The 20275-nt window shown below is 38.4% G+C and overlaps 3 protein-coding genes across 3 annotated transcripts in view; 2 read left to right on the top strand and 1 right to left on the bottom strand.

Annotated features, from left to right (window-relative positions):
- Positions 1–20275, bottom strand: part of LOC146456102 (coiled-coil and C2 domain-containing protein 2A-like) — a 266183-nt gene that overhangs the window by 12898 nt on the left and 233010 nt on the right. The gene's annotated exons all lie outside the window — the stretch shown is intronic.
- On the top strand, positions 444–10445 carry LOC146456116 (uncharacterized). Its single transcript, XM_085093351.1, has 5 exons — positions 444–489; positions 6103–6404; positions 6887–7390; positions 8334–8834; positions 9448–10445. The coding sequence occupies exons 2-5, from the start codon at positions 6130–6132 to the stop codon at positions 9731–9733; spliced, it is 1566 nt and encodes a 521-aa protein (XP_084949477.1). The 5' UTR covers positions 444–489; positions 6103–6129; the 3' UTR covers positions 9734–10445.
- On the top strand, positions 10596–12976 carry LOC146456115 (somatostatin receptor type 5-like). Its single transcript, XM_085093477.1, has one exon. The coding sequence runs from the start codon at positions 11601–11603 to the stop codon at positions 12507–12509; it is 909 nt and encodes a 302-aa protein (XP_084949603.1). The 5' UTR covers positions 10596–11600; the 3' UTR covers positions 12510–12976.

The raw sequence follows: 20275 nt of genomic DNA, 5'->3' as shown, positions 1-20275 counted from the left end.
TAAAAAATCTAAAATGACGAAGCCATTTTTCTTTCTGCTTTGGTCGATGGAAAACAAAATTGATGTTAGACGGTTTAAGCCGAACAACTGAAATACTCGTTCGGTGAATATTGGACCTGTCGGGAATGTTTCTCTCTGTTTGTTGACATTAGTGACATTAACGGAAAACAATTTCTGAACTTACTGCTTGGGATCGTCCATTGTTCAGTGATTTGGCTTAATTAAGAGGCCGAGAAGTGATGACAGCCACTTCTTTTTCGTAAAAGAGTTTCTAGCCTGGAACACTTTTCAAGTATTCTTGATTAGTTTTTATATTATTAAGCTTAAGCCACAAATTCATTAACTTCGAAAAGAGATCTTTATTCAGCTGTTAGCTGTGTACTTATTCCAAGTAGAATTAATGCATCCACATTCGCATATTAACATTTTTTTTGTCTCTACTGCTTTAGCCAGATTACTCTTTTATTCCACCGAACCCGAAGCTGAAAGGTAGGTTTTATGTGTCTTAAAATTATCTTAATCTGGTACATTGAAAATCAAATGATCAAATTATCAAGAAAATTGCCCAGACGACACATCCTTAGTATTTTTTTGTCCAGTTGATATTGGTAAATTTTATAGATTTAAATTATTTTTTAAAATTTTATTATGTTCTTTTTAACTTTATTTTAACACCCCAATAATGGAATCGATCCATTGCATATTTTGTCAATAGATACACGCTCAAGAAAATTTAGATTCCGAAACATTTTCTCCGCCGGGGTAAATGACCGGTTGAACTGCTCTGCGTCATAAGTATTATTTCCTCCCTATGCGGTCGGTGTATTGCGATGGAGGACCACTTGCTTTCGAACTGTTCCTCACCTCTTTCTCTGTAATCTTTTTTCTTTCGCTCGTATTTTGTTTTTGTAATGTGTGGTGACATAAATTAATAGAAATAGAAAAGTAACTGTTTTAAAATTGCTAATCACTCCAGGTGCCTTTTCCCATGAAGAATATTTCGCAATTTATTTGCCCTTACCTCATTAGAGGAAGTTAAATGCGAAATAGAAGTCAGTATTTCCATTTGAAAAAAACTAATAAGAGAAGAGATTCTTTCATATTTTGTCACAAGAGCCGGTGAGATAAACTGTTAGAGTAGCATTCAAATTGAAATGTGCTAAAGGTGTTCTAGACTAGAATATGCTGAACAGTCAGAGATTCAGAATCATGGACAAGAATAATAGAGGTGGTTGTTACTGAAATCAATTAACGGTTCACTTTATGTAGGTCTCTAAACGTAACACTCCATTAATTTGAGTTAAATGTACGCCAGATTTTAAACTCGGAGTGCTAATTTCATATAATAACGGGGCATTTTAATACCCATTTGCGAATCACCGCATCAATTGCTCGTTTACATGCATAGGAAGGTTTTATTTTACAGCTGTTACTTGTCATTGTAAACTGTATGACATGTGTATAAGGAATAAATACCCCTCAGGATAACCAAAGCACAACCCTAGCCACTGCATTCTATGTGCTTACTTTTAAGTTTGCAGCTATTAATTTTACGTCAGATGTAAGTGTTCAACAGTATTTAATTGCCAACGAGTCAGCCGAGCGAAGACGCGAGGCTGGCGAGGCGGCAGCAGTATAGAGCCGTGCGAAAGCGGTGAGGGTAAAAGGCGGAAAGAGTTTGCGGAATGGCATGTGGCATGGCGTGCGGAATGGCATAATTATGCGAAATACGATTTACGCGGGGAATAAATTATCTGAAGAGCGCAGCCTGTTTTCGCGCCAATTTTATAAGAGCAGCAGCTTTTTTGATGCTGCGGACTCTTGCTAAATATCCCGCTAAATATTAACAAAAATTCGAGGATTTGAGCGTCTGATTGTTGATTTGGAAGAAGTGAGGGTAAAAAAAGCGATGAAAACTGTTTATAGTTTTTGCATTCAAGGAACTATGAGTAAATCCGTGGTAAATTAAATTTCATGCTCACTTTACTCCATGCGACTTCGGTTGACAAAAATAATGTGGCAGCGTGAAGTCTTCTCAGGACAAAGATTGATCCTTTACCGAAGGAAAATAATAAACATTTTTTTCTTTTTTTTAAACCCTCGGTAAAAGATCAATTCTCATACCCTGTATGCTCGATGATTCATTCATCATGAGCGAGAAAATGAACAACAATTTGACCAAAATGCATTTGTGATAAGAATAGTTTCAAAACCTTTCACACAATCAGTGTCGATAATTAGACACCATACTTGTCATCTGCTTTTTTGCTCTAGGGCTTTTTCGCCTTTAAATCTCATTTTAGGTTGGGACGTCTGGCACTGAAAGACCTTAATTAAAGACGGATATGTTTAGTTCGATAACGCGTAACTAAACTATAGCTACCTGAATCGCCGTATTAAATAGCTAGGTAGCTAGCTCAGCAGCTCAACACTCGTCGCTCGACGAAAATGTAAGGTGAGAAAAAGTAGAACATATTTTTCCCATAAGTTGTACAAATTGTAACCGTCAAAGAGTCTGATAAAATGACCGAGTTTAAATTTAAAATTTCTCACATAATAGTTTTGGCCTTGGACTGATGTCATTTCTCCAGTCTGGTGTTGCTTTTTGTCTAGGCTACTCGCTATCACATTCTTTTTGTCAACTAGAAATTTAATTTATTCTTAGTTCCTTGAATGGGAAACTTCATCGATTTCTTCACTCTAACTTCCTAACCAGCGATCAGACATGTTCTATCCCAGGCGTATATTTTCTAATCCTCGATCTGTTGTTTGGTTGTTTAATGGTCTGCAACATCGGAAAAACTGCTGCTCTTATAAAATTGGCGCGAAAACAGGATGCGCTCCTCAGTTAATTTATTCCCCGCGTAAATCGTATTTCGCATAATTATGCCATTCCGCACGCCATGCCACATGCCATTCCGCAAACTCTTTCAGCCTTTTACCCTCACCGGTGCGAAAGTACTGTGCCGGCGGAAAAAATCTCGAGTGATCGAGAGGCATGTTTGTAAGGTAAGATTCCTGAGTGTAAGGTAAAATTCCTGAGATTCCAATGACGTAATGAAAATTGCAACGGACCAATCGTAGCTCGCAGCTCGCAGAGATTGTGATGTCAATGCCGTATGGTTCTGATCGTCGATGCTCACCGGCTTTGGCATTTATCGAGTGTAGACCAAGTTTGAGGCAAGAAAAACGCCATTTTCACCCGTTTTTGTAAGGTTTATTTGTTTTTATTACCAATTCTACGTGAGTGTACTTTAGTTAAGTGCCACTGTGGTATATTTATCGAGCTAGCAAGCTCAACAATCGGCCAGCGCGAGCCAAAAGAGTACTCGGCCAGCGTGCCTAATCCAGACAACGCCAGCGGGCATAAAGCAATCAAAGAAACTGAGAAACCTCTTTAAACTGAATTCAATCTAAGCAAAGCTAAAGCAAACGACAACTGTAGCAAACTATCGGCCAGCGAGCCACACGAGAGTAAACTTGACAACGGCCAGTGAGCCAACTTTGTCACCGCCAGCGAGCAAAAGGCAATCAAAGCAACTGAGATTTAAACTTTAATAATCAACTTCAAAGCAAAAATTAACGTTTCAAGCGACGAGCGAGCAAGCTACATTCTGGGAATTCAACAGCCAAAAAATTACAGGTTTGATTGTGAATTTGTACTGAAATACTATTTTAATTGACCGATTCTTTGTACTCTGAACAGTTTTTGCGAAATATTTGAAAAACGTGCCCCGCACGGGTCAATAAATGGACTTGTAGTTCCTTGAAATCGCTTGCGCGTCTCTCGTCTCGCATTTATAATTATACGCGTTTCTTTCTAAGGCGTAAACAAAGACGTTTCTGAATAAATTTTTCATTTAGGAAAGCTTTCTGTGTGTTTTTCTTTCTATTTTGATTGAGAAAACGTGACAACTGTGTAATCTTGCGTAAACAAACACATGATCTCGAGTCACCCATGTGATGTTTCATCGAAATTTCGGAATTTTTTACCTTCAAGTTTTTTTTTTTTTTTTGGAAAATTTTTAATCGGCGACTAGTGTATTTTATTCCATAATTAGTAATTTTAACTATCTAAGACCAAAGGGGTGTTGTTGTTTTGTTTTTTGTCCTTTAAGTTATGTGTTTTTACTGCACATGAGGTAGGAAATAACTACTTTGCCAATTTTGCTGAATTTTGGAAAACCTCTGGAAACGGCTGGTACATAATGGGTTAATACCATTAACATCGAACTGGCCCATGCATCACAAAGCAAACAGTTTGTGCATGTCCTTTGCCATCTGCAGCTGTTCGAATACGAAAAATATAAAATAATTGAAATATTTTGTGTCTGTTTATGCTCACATGTTAAAGATTTCACTAAACTATACAACAAGCCTCGGAACGAAATGCATGTAAGTTTCTGTGTAAAGCCTCAAAGAACGTTTTTGTAAATGAAATGTACAATACTATTGTTCATTGTCAAAGTACGTCATAACGTTTAAATTGTTACTGTCTACAGCTTAAGAAGATAAAAAGTTATTGTTGGGTTCATTTTTGTTCTGTATTCTTTTGTTAAAACCGTAATATCGCGATAATTTAAAACCAAAAATCTCTTTCCATTTTGGCAATTCTCCGCTGTCGATTAAAATATTCACATAACAATTCAACACATTTCAAATTGTCTTCAATACTTCACTACAAAAAAATGTCGTACACAAAACATGAATCTGTCTTCAAATTATCAATTAGTGGGAGCAGAGGAGTTATGCTAGAAATGTCAATAAAAAACGTCTTACCTCTTAAAATTGCATTCTTGTATTTCTTTGCGTAGTTAAAACCTCATTTGCAAACCAAATATATGCATTCATTTGCGATCGAATGCGATCGATCGTTTCGAACCGCCATTATTTTGAAAAGTGTCGACCGCTGTTTATTGGGCCAACTGACTGTGGGCGGCAAAGATGTCACAGCAGTAAGAAAAGAGACAAGGGATGAAACAGATTTCGGTCGAATTTTCGTTTCCCAATAACTCGCTACATATTCAACAAATGAGCCCCAGTATTTGCATGCAGTATTGCATTTACGTTATCTTTAAGCTACCTAAACCATTTCGATGAAAAGATTCATTAAAAGGGCCTTTTACAATCGCCCATTTCGCATTGAAAAGTTGGCATTTCGTGGGATGTGCACCGCAACATACTGGTGGCGGAAATACGTCATATAAGGTGTCATGCACATGACCGGAAGCCATTTGAATGAGTTTATTGTTGTGACCATGCGCACAGTAAGCGTCTTCTGCGAAAACGTCACTTCCGCCACCAGTGTGCCGCGGTTCACATCCGACGAGTCACGTGGTTCTATGTTGCTCCCCTTGTCATTTTTTCTTCTCGGCACTTCGTGCCTCGTTCGGAAAGCTTCGCTTTCCGAAAATCATTCGTTGGACTTCGTCCAACTGAATACACGGTCCCAATAAACAGCGGTCGACACTTTTCAAAATAATGGCGGTTCGAAACGATCGATCGCAAATGAATGCATATATTTGGTTCGCAAATGAGGTTTTAACTACGCAAAGAAAGACAAGAATGCAATCTTAAGAGGTAAGACGTTTTTTTATTGACATTTCTAGCATAACTCCTCTGCTCCCTGTGTTAGTATTTCTTTTGAATTCCTGCTCGTTGGCACTTAGCGAGAGCTATATCTAGTTTTAATCATGATAGTGCTTTGGGAGTCCTTAATTAGCATAAATACTTGATATTTAGACGTTTGAATGTAGTTGAACATGGACAATATCCTCCTCTCTCTCCTCTTTATCCTTCTCCTCCTCCTCCTCCTCCTCCTCCTCCTCCTCATCATCATCATCACCATTAATATCGTTCGTCGTCATCATAATTATCAACGTTATCATCGTTGTCATAGTCATCATTACTTTGAATGTGGTTGATCTTTAACACTATCCTCTCCTTCTCCTTTTCATCCTTCTCCTCCTTATCATCATTACCATCAACATTATATCATCATCGTTATCATCTTTGTCACAGTCATCACCATTATCATCATAAGCGTCTGATATATAAACCAATCATCTTTGACCTTGTTTTAATGGATGTGATAATACGCAGGTACTTTAAAACAGCCGTGGATAAACCATGCGACTTTTATTCCTGCTGTCTGTTATGCGGATGGTGGACGTTTGTTCAGGTCAGTGCAGGACGGCAAATTGGTGGGGATCGTTTGATAGGAAAGGATGGTCGACATGTGGCTCCTCCACTGAGTATTTGACCGGCCTCTATAGAAACGACAACAAGGGGTCTAATGATGGAATTTATCTCATCGAAGAAGCAAGTTGCTGTAAGGCTCCTGCGCCCAATGAAAATAAACCACTGACTTGTACGAATGCCAACTGGTGGAGTGTTTTGGACAGGTCAGAAAACAAACTTTTGACTGAGCTATAGGTCATTACCAAACAGCAAAAGTAGCTTGAATGATAAAATTACACATTTTTCTTTCGAATTGTTTATAAATGCATTAGTAGATTAGCTTAGGATTCTAAATGATATCGATGCACTTCGGGCTAAGTGACCCGTTTGGTGGGAGCTTATATTAACCCGCCGGGTTTCTTTAGCATGAAACGACTAGGAGCACAAATTTTATTCATTCTGGATGGGATGTTAAGATTTCTCACCGACATTTTGTCCCTGGTACCCATTTATGGATCTGGGTAGAAACACACATTGCGGAACAAAGTTTCTCGGCTGAGAAAGAAGCACAACAATACCAAGACAACCACAGACTCTCCACTTTTCCGACCAAACGGCCGCCACACTAATTTCACCATTGACCCTTCTTTGAACAGGCCTAAAGTTAAATTCATAACTAGAGAAAAATTACAATTTTTTTGTTCAGCAACAACCGTTGGGCTGTTTGCCCAGATGGTTACTTCATGCAAGGGTTGTATCGAAATGATGGCAAGTGGCTTCACCACATCGAGGAAGGTCGTTGCTGTAAACCCACAAATCTACCGAATAGCTATTTTCACTGCTACGAAGCGAATAAAGTTGGCGGATCTTTCGACAATAAAGGCTGGAGTAAGTGTGCAGAGGGCTATTATATGGCGGGTTTCTATAAAGGAGGCTGTGACAGGCTGTACTGCATCGAGAAGTTCAAATGTTGCAGTATGGTGACCGATGGCTGTAGAATGGCCAATTGGTGGGGAGCGTTTGACAGAAAAGGATGGGTGAAGTGTGGCTACTCCACTGAGTATTTGACCGGCCTCTTCAGAAATGATAACTGGGGTTCCAACGATGGAATTTTTCTTATTGAAGAAGGAAGTTGCTGTAAGGCTCCTGCCCCCAATCAAAATCAGCCGTCGACTTGTACGAATGCCAACTGGTGGAAAGTTTTAGACAGGTGAAAAACACAAAAGATAACTTTGTAATAAGAGCAGGAGTGAGAGTTAGGTAGCAAAAACAGCATACTCCATTTGACCGTTAAAATTACACGTTGTTTCTGGGAAATGATTCAACATGCAAACGTTCTTTTTTTTATGATTCTAAACACAAGTACGTAACGTATTCGTCTAGAGCTTAACCCGGTTTTTATGACATGAATCGTAGCAACTAAGGGCATTACCACTCCTACTTGTATGTAATGCTAGTCCACCACAGGATACCGAGTAGGAAACAACTAAGAGTAATACTACTCCCACTGGATGGGATGCTATTCCATCACATGATACCCAGTATGAAGTGACTAGGAGTATTACTACCCCCCCTCCCCCTCTGGATGGTTTGCTAGTCCATTAAAGGATGCCCAGTATAAAACAACAAGGATTATTATTATTACCCCCTGGATGGAATGCTAGTCCATTACATGATACCCAGTATAAAGTCACTAGGAGTATTATACCTCCTCCCCCCCCCTCCGATGGAATGCTAGTCCATCACAGGATACCTAGTACGAAACAACTAGGAGTATTACTACTCCCAGTGGATGGTATGCTAGTCCATCACAGGATACCCAGCATAAAACAACAAGGAGTATTCCTACTCCCCTGGTCAGGGTGCTAGTTCAATAGTCCGTTGTAGGATTACTCCCACTAGTTTTTCGCCAATAGCCACTTATGCACCTGGGTAGAAAGGAATATTGTAGAACAAAGGACAAATGCAGTTGATCATAACAAAGAACAAAGCCGAAACCAACCCGGCCAGCCTTAAACTACCGGCTCTCCGATTTTTGTACCGAGAGAACGATCCAGGCGAACCATTGTACACTACATTCTCTCCTTTGACACAGGCATAAAATTAAATGCAATACAAAAAAATACTATTCTTCCTTTTTGTTTTGTCTTAAGCAACAACCGTTGGGCTGTTTGCCCAGATGGTTACTTCATGCAAGGGTTGTATCGAAATGATGGCAAGTGGCTTCACCACATCGAGGAAGGTCGTTGCTGTAAACCCAGAAATTTACCGAATAGCTACCTTCGCTGCTACGAGGCGGATGAAGTTGGTGGATCTTTCGACAGGATAGGCTTGAGCAAATGTGCAGAGGGCTATTACATGGCGGGTTTCTACAAAGGAGGCTGTGACAGGCTGTACTGCATCGAGAAGTTCAAATGTTGCATGATGCATGATGGTTGTAAAATGGCAAACTGGTGGGGAACTTTTGACCACAAAGGTTGGGCACGGTGTGGCTCGTCAAATCATTACCTTACTGGGCTGTGGAGAAATAACAATCCTGGAGCAAATGACTATATCTATTTACTGGAGGAAGCAAAATGCTGTCCAGCTCTTTCGCCAAATCATAACACGCCATCGACTTGTCATAAAGCCAACTGGTGGGGCACTCTGGATAGGTAATTGTATAGAATATAAGAATTTGCGACTGGTCCACTTTAGGATCTGTTTATACTTGCAATTTTTGTGTAATTTGAGCTTTGGTAGCGCAGTTTTAAATCGCATGTGTAAATAAAAGTTATTTCTGAACGATTATCGGCATGAGATAGCAGGGGCGTTGAAAATTGTTGGAACTAAATTGCAAGTTTGCAGGATTTTTCAGAATGCGCTCGGCAAAATCCTCTCGAGACAACTCTGAAATTGAAGCTGGTTTACACGTGTGATTCGAAGTCACAGTCTTAAGCGAGGGCATTTGAAGTGAAGCGCAACGAGAGTTGTACCAACAGTGAAGATTAAAGTCGGATCGACATTAGAACTTCGTTAAAAACGACAGCGACGACCAATAAAAATGTGATTGTATAGATCCTGAATTTTAATTTCGTCCTGATGCGCTATGCTTTCATACTCAAATCTATCTACGTCACTTTGCGTTTAGAAAAGAGTCAGTTAAGTTCAATTTTAGATTCTTTATTTTCCGTGTATGATCTGAAGTGTTGTTGTACATGTAAAGTGAATTATAAAATTGAACATTCATTTCAGCCAATCTTTGTTCTCGAATTTTCTTCTTTCTAGCAATAACGTCTGGGCCGTTTGTCCCCCTGGTTACTATCTCCAAGGCTTTTATCGGAATAATGGTAACTGGTTACATCGAATCGAAGAGGCTATGTGCTGTAAGCCAAATACCTTGCCTGACAGGTACCAAGATTGCTATAGCGAGAATATTTCGTATTCGTTTGATCGCCTTGGGCTCAGCAAGTGCAGGAAGTATGGCTACTACATGGCTGGAATCTATAGAGGCGGCTGCGACCTACTTCACTGTATTGACTGGCTCTTTTGCTGCAAGATGGTGACTAGCTAATCTGTGGGAATTATTGCATGCTTGTTTACCCATTCCATTATTCATGTATTTGACCAACTTGTAATAGAGATTATTGTTGTGTATGTTCTTAAACTGTACCTCTTACCTTTAGTATTGAGTTTGTAATCTAGATCCAGCGCACTCTTTTTCCCTTCTGTAAATCACCGTGATGTACTTCTGTTTCCTTTCTCAAGGTTGTAAAAGGTTAGCCTGAAAGTCATAATTAAGGCATTTTTTCTGGTGGCCACGCCACTACTTTAATCTTGTAAGCGGTAAACGGTTTTACTCAATAAAACAAAGCCTTTGAGATTCCCACAGATAAGCCTAGAAATGAGCCTGTGTGATTGGTTAAATTTTTCGCTGGCCTTTTGTTGAGATCCTCAAGTGCAAAAGCAAAGTTAGCATAATTTTTCCTAATACCGAGGTACTTTGGCGAAGTGTATGAATATGCGGAAAAGGCACATCATAAAAGCAGCCGTTGAAATCCGAAAAGGAAATTGGGGTAAGCACGCATTTTGAGAGATAATTTTAGATAATAATTATTGTTGCTTATTATTATTGTTGAATTTTTTTCCAAATTGAAGCTTAATTATGCTAACAAATGCGTGGTTACCGCCAATTTTCTTTGGGTGTCAATAGCCCTTGCTAAAGATCGTCTATTCCCGCATGGTCATAAATCGCGCAAAATACCTTTGAATAATTATAAGTAGCCACCGTCCTTAACAAATCAGACCACCGAGGTGCACAAAACGTACGACCAGTGGCAAAAGGAGCGCTCAGCTGCTGAAGGCCGACAATTTTGCTTCCTTTCCTTCTCTAACCCCCCCGACCGATATTTTTGCATGTAAACCAAACGAAAAGTCCTTTTGCCTTCTATGATCTTCCTCCCTTCATGTAAACAGGGCCTTAAAAATCAAAATCGAAATTTAATACTGTGAATTTGATAAGAAGAGTATTAGAAGCCAATCATGAGTTTCTGTTTTAGCCGACCCAGTTATACCCTGGGAAACCGGAAACCGTGCAAGAAAAGCCTCTAGCACCCACGTAAAATATGCCAGTTAAATTCAGTTGCATAAACAGCTCTATCGAGCGAACAAGCTTTCTATCGTCATCTTTGATATAATTAATACAGGGGTGTTTTTGATGCCATCTTCACCTGTTAGAAACGTTAACCCGTTAATTCAAAGACTAATTTTTTGTTTGATGGACAAACTTGAAAGAACACGTCAGGAGAAAAGATATACTAGAAATATTGTCTTTGTAAGAGGAGAAATTCAAATGTAAACAATTTTGTTTAGTAGACGTGTTAAACGCAAACCGTCCTTAAATATACGTCGGAAGGATGTTAATTTTTTTTATCACAAACTGTCAAGCATGTGAAAAGCATGCTTGTTTGGCGAATTAGCTTTCTTTCAACATGAAATTAAATCCCCAATTCCATCCGACATTTTGTACTTTCTCCTGTTTTAACTCAGTTGTACGATTAATATTTTACAAGCGCTCCTGTAGCGTTTTTAATTTTTTAAAATTGACAAGACAAATTAAACACACGCTGTGATGAGTACTGCATCCATTAAAGTTTGAAAGCAGGTACATCGTGGGATTTCTTCTTTTGAGACGCATTGTAATCAGACATTTCAACAGAAAAGAACGTATTTCATTCGAGGTATGTCACTTTGCCATTTTTGCAAAAAGAAAAATAGAGAAATGAGTAAATCAATTTAGTTGGGTACAACAAATACACATACATATCAATCAGTCTCATCCTGCAATTTGGATGTGACAATCAATTTAGTGTGACTGGCTGGCTTCTCAGACCATACAGGTTCTTTTTTCTCTTTTTTTGTTAATATAGGCCAGAGAAGCAATGAACAGAACTAAATCAAACAATTTTCACTTATTCAGTGGAGTTCCGTGGATGATCGTATACGTCTGTGAAGCAGTTTTGATCCTCGCGGGAAACTCTGTAACAATTTACATCTTCTGGAACATTCGGAAGCGACTGAAGCGCACCAGCTATTTGCTTATTAACCTCGCAGTCGCCGATATCTTGGTGGGAATAGCACTCGTATTTTGGCTGTGGGATGGTATTGCAGCGATGACGGGAATAAGGGTCAGCTACAATGTATTTAAAACGGCTTTTATTATCGATCTCATTGGAGTACTATCTTCCATATTGGCACTGGCTTTGATTTCATTAGAGAGAATGTTCGCCATATTGTGGCCATTTCGACATCGAATGCTGAGTACATGGCATTACCACTTTGCTATCGGAAGCATTTGGCTTTTATCATCTTTAAACGTAGTTGTAAATGTGAACATTGAGAGCGCCTACAGTCTTTTGACGGTTATCATAGTAATAGGGTCAGTGGTGATCATTAGTGGCGCATATTTGGCGATCTGGATCTCAACAAAATGCAACCAATTTCCTGACAATACATCGAGGGCCATGGAACAAAACCGAAAACTGGCCAAAACTCTCTTTGTCGTGACAGCTATGTCAATCGCTACCTGCTTGCCAAATGGTATCAACCTTGCCTTTAGAGACTACCTGATACACTTGCATTCGTTCAGGGTGCAAATTAGTATGGTGACGCAGTATGCGAACTCGTTTTTGAATCCAGTTGTTTACTGTTTTAAGATGGCTGAGTTTAAGAAGTCCCTGAAAAAGTTACTCTGTCGTTGTTCGCGACAAAATCTCTCATTTAATGAAGATTCATCTGGTACTAGCAATGGAATTACTCTGAAATCCATAAAGGCTGTCAAAACTTCGTAATTATATATAGTACCAGCTATTAAGGTTTGAGTCTGAGTTACCAACTGGGAGCAAATTTCTTTGCTGGTGCCAGTTTGGCTTGGATGATTGCCTTATATCTTACAACAAAGGACTTTTAATTTAACTGTGGTAAATTATTGTTCTCATGCGCGAGACTTATAGCCAAAACTGTAGGAGGTTTACTGGATTTCTCCAGCAGGAATGCAGCTTGAACCAGCCATATGTTTTATTGGGGTTACCCTTAGGTCCTCCTAATGGTTCACCAGAACCTACTTAGTATATTCATCTGTCAACGTTCAGTTTGGATAAAGATTGTTAGATGACAGGTTGCAGACACCTTGCAGGATCTCTGCCGGAATATAAGAAACGGTTAATCGATAGAGCAATAGCTGTGTAAATTAAACTTGTCGCATAAATAGGACAACAAGCCGTCTGAAAAAATTTTAATAAACGTGTATTGGCGATTTGTTCAACGTGACTTGATATTCTATTTTGCGCTTCAGCATCGAAAAAACATGTTGTGGAGTAGTGAAGTGGGATGGAAAATTAACGTAAGAAAGCAAATGCATTCTCAACGCGAGGCTGTCGTCTCATGTCTTTTTAAACAAGAATGCTTAAAACATTGCCGAAAATATGTCCCTGGTAAAAACAAATTTGCATTAAATAATTTTATTAAGTTGAATAAATATGGCAATTTTCAAAGTCATGACTGAGAAAAGTTGAAGTTGTTGAAGCGCTCGTTTCCTTAAATCCTAAATTCACAATCTAATTTTGAACTTGCGCAATAATTTCCCCCATTCTTGTATCTTCTGATCGTAGAATATTATCTCGTCATTACAATAAAGTATTTGCATGCACAAGCCTAGCATGAGTTAACAGGTTGTATGTATCTCGTTATAAGCCTTATCACGGTTTTCGACGCCGTTTTGACGGGTAGGCAAACACGTCTTGAAATAACAGTGTTTCTATGGAAATCCGATGTCAAATAATTTTCATAAAACATCACTTTTTGAAAAATTCATGAATTGGAAACTTTTGGCACTAGGAAAGGGATTTTAAGAAAAAAAATTGAAGAGATGTAGCTGTGCCAGAAGGCGTCTAGTCGTGTTTTGAACTTTACATACATACATACATATGTATTTTTTACCCGCGAACTATTTTTAGTAGTAGTTCACGGCTGGTCCGCTATACAGACAAATGTATGGAAAGTTCAAAACACGACTGGACGCTTTCTGGCACAGCTACATCCCTCCAATTTTTTTCTTAAAATCCTTTTCCCAGTGCCAAAAGTTTCCAATTCATGAATTTTTCAGAAGCGATGTTTTATGAAAATTATTTGACATCGGATTTCCATCCAAACACTTATTTCAAGCCTGTTTGCCTGCTCGTCAAAATGGCGTCGAAAACCATGATAAGGCCAAACTAGGTCTATATCACAACTTTGAGGATGGCGATGTAGACGGTTCAGTAACACGAAACGTTTTCATAGGCTAAATAACGTAATGTGACTGTTTCATGGCATATGACAGTTGCCTTAATAACAGATATTTAATTTTATTAAAAAAGCCTCATTTAAAGTAATTATTTCGAATGAAAGGATGACGACTCTCTCACACATTCAAAAACGAGATGCTTAGTCACTAGGATGGTAATGGTTCTTCAGAACGTTACAAGCCGACATAATATTTTATTATCTTCCTTTTCGTCAAAGTAAATTATTAATAATTTATATGGAGACATAAAGTCTGCGGCAAATGTCTAATTAAACTACAGCATCAGTTATTATTGACATGCTTTGTGCAGTTTATCTCAATTAATAATTGTTTTGGCAAAAGATAAAAGGTTTCATAGCTACTGCCAGATTCTTTTGAAAATTTTGAAATTTTTTTGAAAGCTAAACCAAAACACTACCCCAAACCATGTCAAACGAACAAAGAAAATCTTCTCAAATTTCTACCATAGGCTTCCAAGAAAAAAAAGGAAAAAATGAAACAAGGACCCTCTAACTCAAAATTAACTTATGCCAGTTTTTGTTTTTATGGAAAGAAAAAATCTGAAATATATAAAACCTAAAAAAATTAGCCTCTAAACATTTCGGAGTTAACACTTTTATGATGCTATAGACTGACTGATTCCATGTGTACAGCCCTCGCTAGAAATGACTGATAATTGAGGAAAATTTACATTTAAAAAAAATGATTTTGGAATAAAAAGGAGAAAGCTAGTTAAAAAATTCATGAACTAAAAGAAGTCGATGGCTAGTTGCAAGTAATTTTAGAGTCAATGCTTTTTAAAAATGTCAGCGATATTCCATGGGTAGCCCGCACCGGAATATCCCCCGAAGGTCTCTTATTCAAACGTTGGCGACAACAGAGTTTTTTCAAGGCCTTTTGGAATTCAGTCATTCTGAAGCAGTACACAAACGAGTTGACAAAAGAATTGGCATATTGCAAGGCCAGTGTTATTTGTACATACAGCGAGTGTGCATCAATTAGGTAAGTTGGAGATGCGAGACCAATCGCCGCAGGCAGCCATGTAATAAGAGAAAGAATTGTGACGATAGAGAGTGTCTTGGCAAGTTTTTTGTTCTGTGTCACGGACCTGCTTGTAGCGTTCTGTACATGATTACGTTTTGTGGCGATCCATATCGCAAGATAGGAAGCAACAGTGATTACAATGGAAAGCAATGCAATCAGAGATATACCGATCGTTGCATAACGTAAATTATTACTAAACACTAGATAGCTCGTGAAAGCAACATTCACGATCGCAGTTACCCAGAGAACGCTGATAGAGGCTAAGTAATGCCATGTTTCCAGTATCCGATGGCGAAATGGCCACAAAATAGCAAACATCCGTTCCAATGAAATCACAGTTAACGATAAAAGCGAAGCTGACGATGCCAACAAGTCGATAACAAATGCGGTATCGCCGATGACAATGCTCACAGTTTTGCTCTGCACGTTGGCAATACCTTCCCAAAGATAGAGAAATATAGCCATGCTCAACATAAGGTCGCTTACTGTCAGATTTATGAGAAGATAGCTTGTACGTCTAAGGTTGTTACGAATCTTCAGGAAAATGAAAACAGTGATGACATTTCCGGCCAGAATGAGTAGCCCCTCACTGCTGTATAAAATCATCCAAGGTAATTCAGAAAACAGCCCTTTGTTTGAATTTGTAGCGTTGGACATTTTATCGAAAACAGATGATCAGTGAGAAAAAAGAGTTTCCTTATTTGCTTGATATAAACACTGTAGTGTTTTCTTTGACATTCTAAGCACTTGGCGCTTATGCCTTACAGATGTTCGAAAGTTAAATTAAGAGCAAACGCCAATAAAAAGTGGCGGTATTCGTCACGTGCACGAGTTTTGACACCCAGTGAAGACACAGACAAGTAAGCACTAAACTATACTTATGTTTTGGATCAGAAATCCTAAACACGACTGCTTTTTATGTGCGATCTCGTTGGACATCAAGATCCATGCATATTAAAATAAGCAAATAAACCACACGAATAATAATAATAAGCACAACATCCAAGTAACAAGCAGTAAAAGCATTAAAACACTAGTACTATTTTAAAAATGTATTTTCAGAATCTACGAAGTTCTTAAATGAGTGCTGGCGACTGATGCCTTGAAAAGTAAGATGCAAGTAAGTACAAAATAATTTTCACATGAAAAGTGATACCAAATTCAAGTCCAGCCTCCTTTTCACTCAAAGGCCATGTTACTAGGCGGCAAACTGTAAAATTGGCTTATTTTTCGTTCTAGATAACTTTGCAATGATAATTTCCGCTGGTCGGTAATCATGCTTTTCACAAGTACTCATTTGAAAGGTTTCTAAATAAAACTATGAAGTCACACAACAAAGATCCATTGGATGCATGTTCTGCTTTTGATTCAGACGTTTCTTGCCAGAGATTATATTAACAACTCCTGTTTCGTATTTCGTCAGAGGTTGGAACACCTCGAAAAAACAACAACAACAACAACAAAAAATCAAAACAAAACAAAACAAATTCGGCCTCTTTAATAAATTTCTCAGAACATGGAAGTAATATATCAAACACAAGAGTGTTTCGTCCATATCAAAACACCCTCATGTGTATTTAGATCACCCTGGAAGAACCAACTTAGCCCCAGAGTGGACGTTATCCTTTGACCCTTTAACCCCTAATATCAAAGACCAAATTCCCCTTTCTTGTCCTCATAGTTTTCTTATGAAAGTACTGGGAAGAAGTTATTGAAATATCAAGAAATTTTACCTTGGTTGATCACATCCATAAATTATCATGACCTCAAGGGTTAAATAAGCATTGATATTATAAGAGGAAATTTGATGCTGATCACTGTTAAGGCGAAAAGGGTTAAAACGCGAACCATTCTGGTTCCCTCTTTACTTCCACACACGCTGCTCTACTGTGAAAGCTAAAAGAGATCTTTTGAAATTAAAGTGTACTTAAGGGAACGAGCAAATTAAAATTATGAATGAACTAAAGTTAGCGTACACCCAAATCTGAAAGTTTGAATCTGAATAAAATTAGAATTAAGCATTAAACACAAGACATGTCAGAGGTAGAAGTTCTTTTGAAAGTTGTCAGGGATATTCCATGTGTGGCCCATACTTGACTATCCCTCGGTGAAGGTCTCGTCCGCAAATAACAACAACAGCAAAGTTTCTTCAAGGTTTTCTGGAACTCAGTCATTCTGAAGCAGTACACAACTGGGTTGACAAAAGAATTGGCATATTGCAGGGCTGTTGCTATCTCTGTGAACAGTGAATTGAGATCCATTAGGTCATTTGGGAAGGCAAAACTTATACCTACTGGCAGCCATGTAATCAGAGAAAGAATTGTGACGATGGCGAGTTTTTTGTTCTGTGCTATGGACCTGGTTGTTACGTTATTTTTATCAGTACGTTTCGTGGCGATCCATATTGCCAGGTAGGAAGCAGCGGTGACAAGGACAGAAATAAATCGCGGAGAAGCCAATGGTCGCATAACTAGGGTCCCTCCTAAAAAATAGATAACTGGTAACGGCAACATTTGCGATAGCGGCGACCACAAAACGCTAATAGAAGTGAAGTAATGCCATGCTTCCAACATGCGATGGCGAAATGGCCACAAAATGGCAAACATTCTCACCAGTGAGATCAAAGATAGTGACAGAAGCGACCCGGTCGATGCCAACAGATCGATAACAAATGCTGCCTTACCTATGTCAAAACTGACAGGCCTGCCACGCAATTGGGAAATACCATCCCAGATATACAAAGATATTGCTAATGTAAGTACAAGATCAGCTACTGTTAGATTAATAAGAAGATAACTTGCACACCTCAGGTTATTTCGAATCTCCATGAAAATGAAAATTGTGACCGAATTTCCCAGAATAAGCAGCCTCTCTCCGCCCTATACAATCATCCAAGGTAACTCATAAGATGATACTTGGCTTGTTTCTGTACCCTTCATTTTACGAAACACCTGAAAATAAAAACATTAAATTTCTTTTTTTATTTGAAAGAAAACATCATTTTTGTAAGCAGCCAAGCATTAATAATACTTGTTTTGGTTTCTCTTTTATGCAAAACGTCCCCTCAATAACATTTTTTTTTCATAAATTAACTTCCCAAACCCTCCAACAAATCTAAAATAAAATTTTACAATTAAGATATTTGTATACAAATTATAAAATAAAGAGCAGAAATCTTTGAAACGTTAGAATACCCACCAGCCTATGATGATAATTTCGTACAAATTGAATTGCGAATTGCGAAATGAACATCAATCAAAAGAGTCTTCTTTTCACTGAATAGCAGGATTTAACTGTTTTCCTGTTACTTACAGGTACATGCTTTTACATCAATTAAAAATTAATAACGATTAAATGCAAGTTCTTTTTCCATACGGCAAGGTACCAAGATGGTATGATGATTTTTCCTTAACAAATCCGTTTTAAAACAGCGGGTTACTCAAGACACGTAAGGACATTACTTATCTGATGCGCCTTGGAGACTAAGGGTGAGTTCGATTGCATGACACTATTCCAGAATAAGGATGCATTCAATGATTACAGGAAATCCCTCAAAAGAGGCTTTTAGAGTTACTTGAGTACAAAATGTCTCTTGAATTAGCTTGTATTAGCGAATGTTTGCAGAAATGTTTTTCTAAATTTCTGACTTATTATTGAGAGAAATCTAGCAGCTATCCCGCTTATTCTTATTTCGGAATACGGTCAATCGAGCGCAAGGAGAAGGGGAGTGGGAGTTAGGGGTTAGAAACTGGGTCCTGTCCAAGAAAAATAGTTTTAGCTATTTCCCTAAAACAGATTTATCTTTGAATATCGGTGGTTTACTCATTTGAATTCCACGGCGCTGGCTAGCCCTCTGATAAAAGAATTGTCTGAATGGAAATATGTAAAAATTGCGTCCACTTTTGGCTATTTTCACCAGCCTTAGTGCTAGAAAAGTTGAGAAAGGAACACATGAAAAAGATGTTTGCAAACAGGTTTATCGGAAACAGGTGATAACACCTTTTTGAAAATTGTTCTGGAAATGAAAAGGGTTACAGTATCTACCACCACCAAAAAAAGGTCGTTTCCAGATTGCTTAATTCTTTCCTCTAATAAGCTTTCCCTCACAATTTTCCGGAAATCTAAAGAAAACCCCCGGCAATATAAAAAATAAAATTTAAAGCTGCAAACGGTTTTTTGAAGTTGGAAACATTATAGCTGCGCGCGTGCAGAGCACCAAGGGTAAGGAAATATGGTAACCTATCGATTGATAATAACGTCACTGCTGTCTAACGTCCACCGTACCCAGCACCAAAGGACAACTAATGTGAATGGCACGCACATGTTAAGCCTGTGCTTCCGTCCGCGTTTGTTTAGTAGGAACTTGCATGGCCAACTGCCAACTGGACTTATATGTCATTAAAAATAATTATTTTTCATTTAATAATTGTGGTGCTCCGCTTTTAAATATGTATATTAACGGCCTATAAATAAGTGAAAGTATAAAAGCAAAAAAAAAAAAAAAAAAAAAAACCGGTTGATTTAAAATAAAAGAGTGGTAGAATAAACGTCCGCCTACTGAAACGCAGACGTAACCCAAGCCGTGCACGGTCAGTGGAAATAAATTGAGGAATTGTAATTTTCATGAATTCCATTTGAAGGGAATCATTTAGGCTAATCAAGGAAACAAAAGTGATCACTTTATTTTCGTATCCAACAGTTTTGTTCTCTCCAGTAAAATCAAAGGTCCCTGTAGCGACACTAATGTAATCGTAACGTACCGAGGAATAATTTAGGGTCAGAGAAAATAAGCTCTATTTTTGTTACTTGTCCCTAGAACCTCAAATTGAACACTCCCAGGCCAATTCAACACAAGGTGTTATTCTTTTCTGAAATGTTATCAACGCGTTATAAAGAATAATTATGATAATCTTGACAACGCTCAACACTCGACAGAATTATGATGATGATAATGATAATGATAGATAGTTTAATAATCAATACATGGCAGCCCGAAGGCTGAAGTTGCTCAATCGGCGCGACTTGGCAACAGGGCGCAGAAAACAATGGGCGGTGAAACGCGCGCTCTCTTGGGCGATGTGTGATGTGGAGAGAGTCTGGACAGAGAGAAGAGAATGCATTCGAAAACAAAGATGGCAGCTCACCACGGCGGGAAGATCCGGGCCAGCTAGAAGATCTGCAAATCCTGAAATGATCCTCAGTCTCAAAGACGATGTAGATGATCAAGTT

The sequence above is a fragment of the Pavona decussata genome, unplaced genomic scaffold (assembly GCF_977016875.1).
Source record: "Pavona decussata unplaced genomic scaffold, jaPavDecu1.1 SCAFFOLD_260, whole genome shotgun sequence".
NCBI lineage: Eukaryota > Metazoa > Cnidaria > Anthozoa > Scleractinia > Agariciidae > Pavona > Pavona decussata.
Note: the sequence above shows the minus strand (reverse complement) of the source record. Positions and strands in the feature narration are given on the sequence as shown.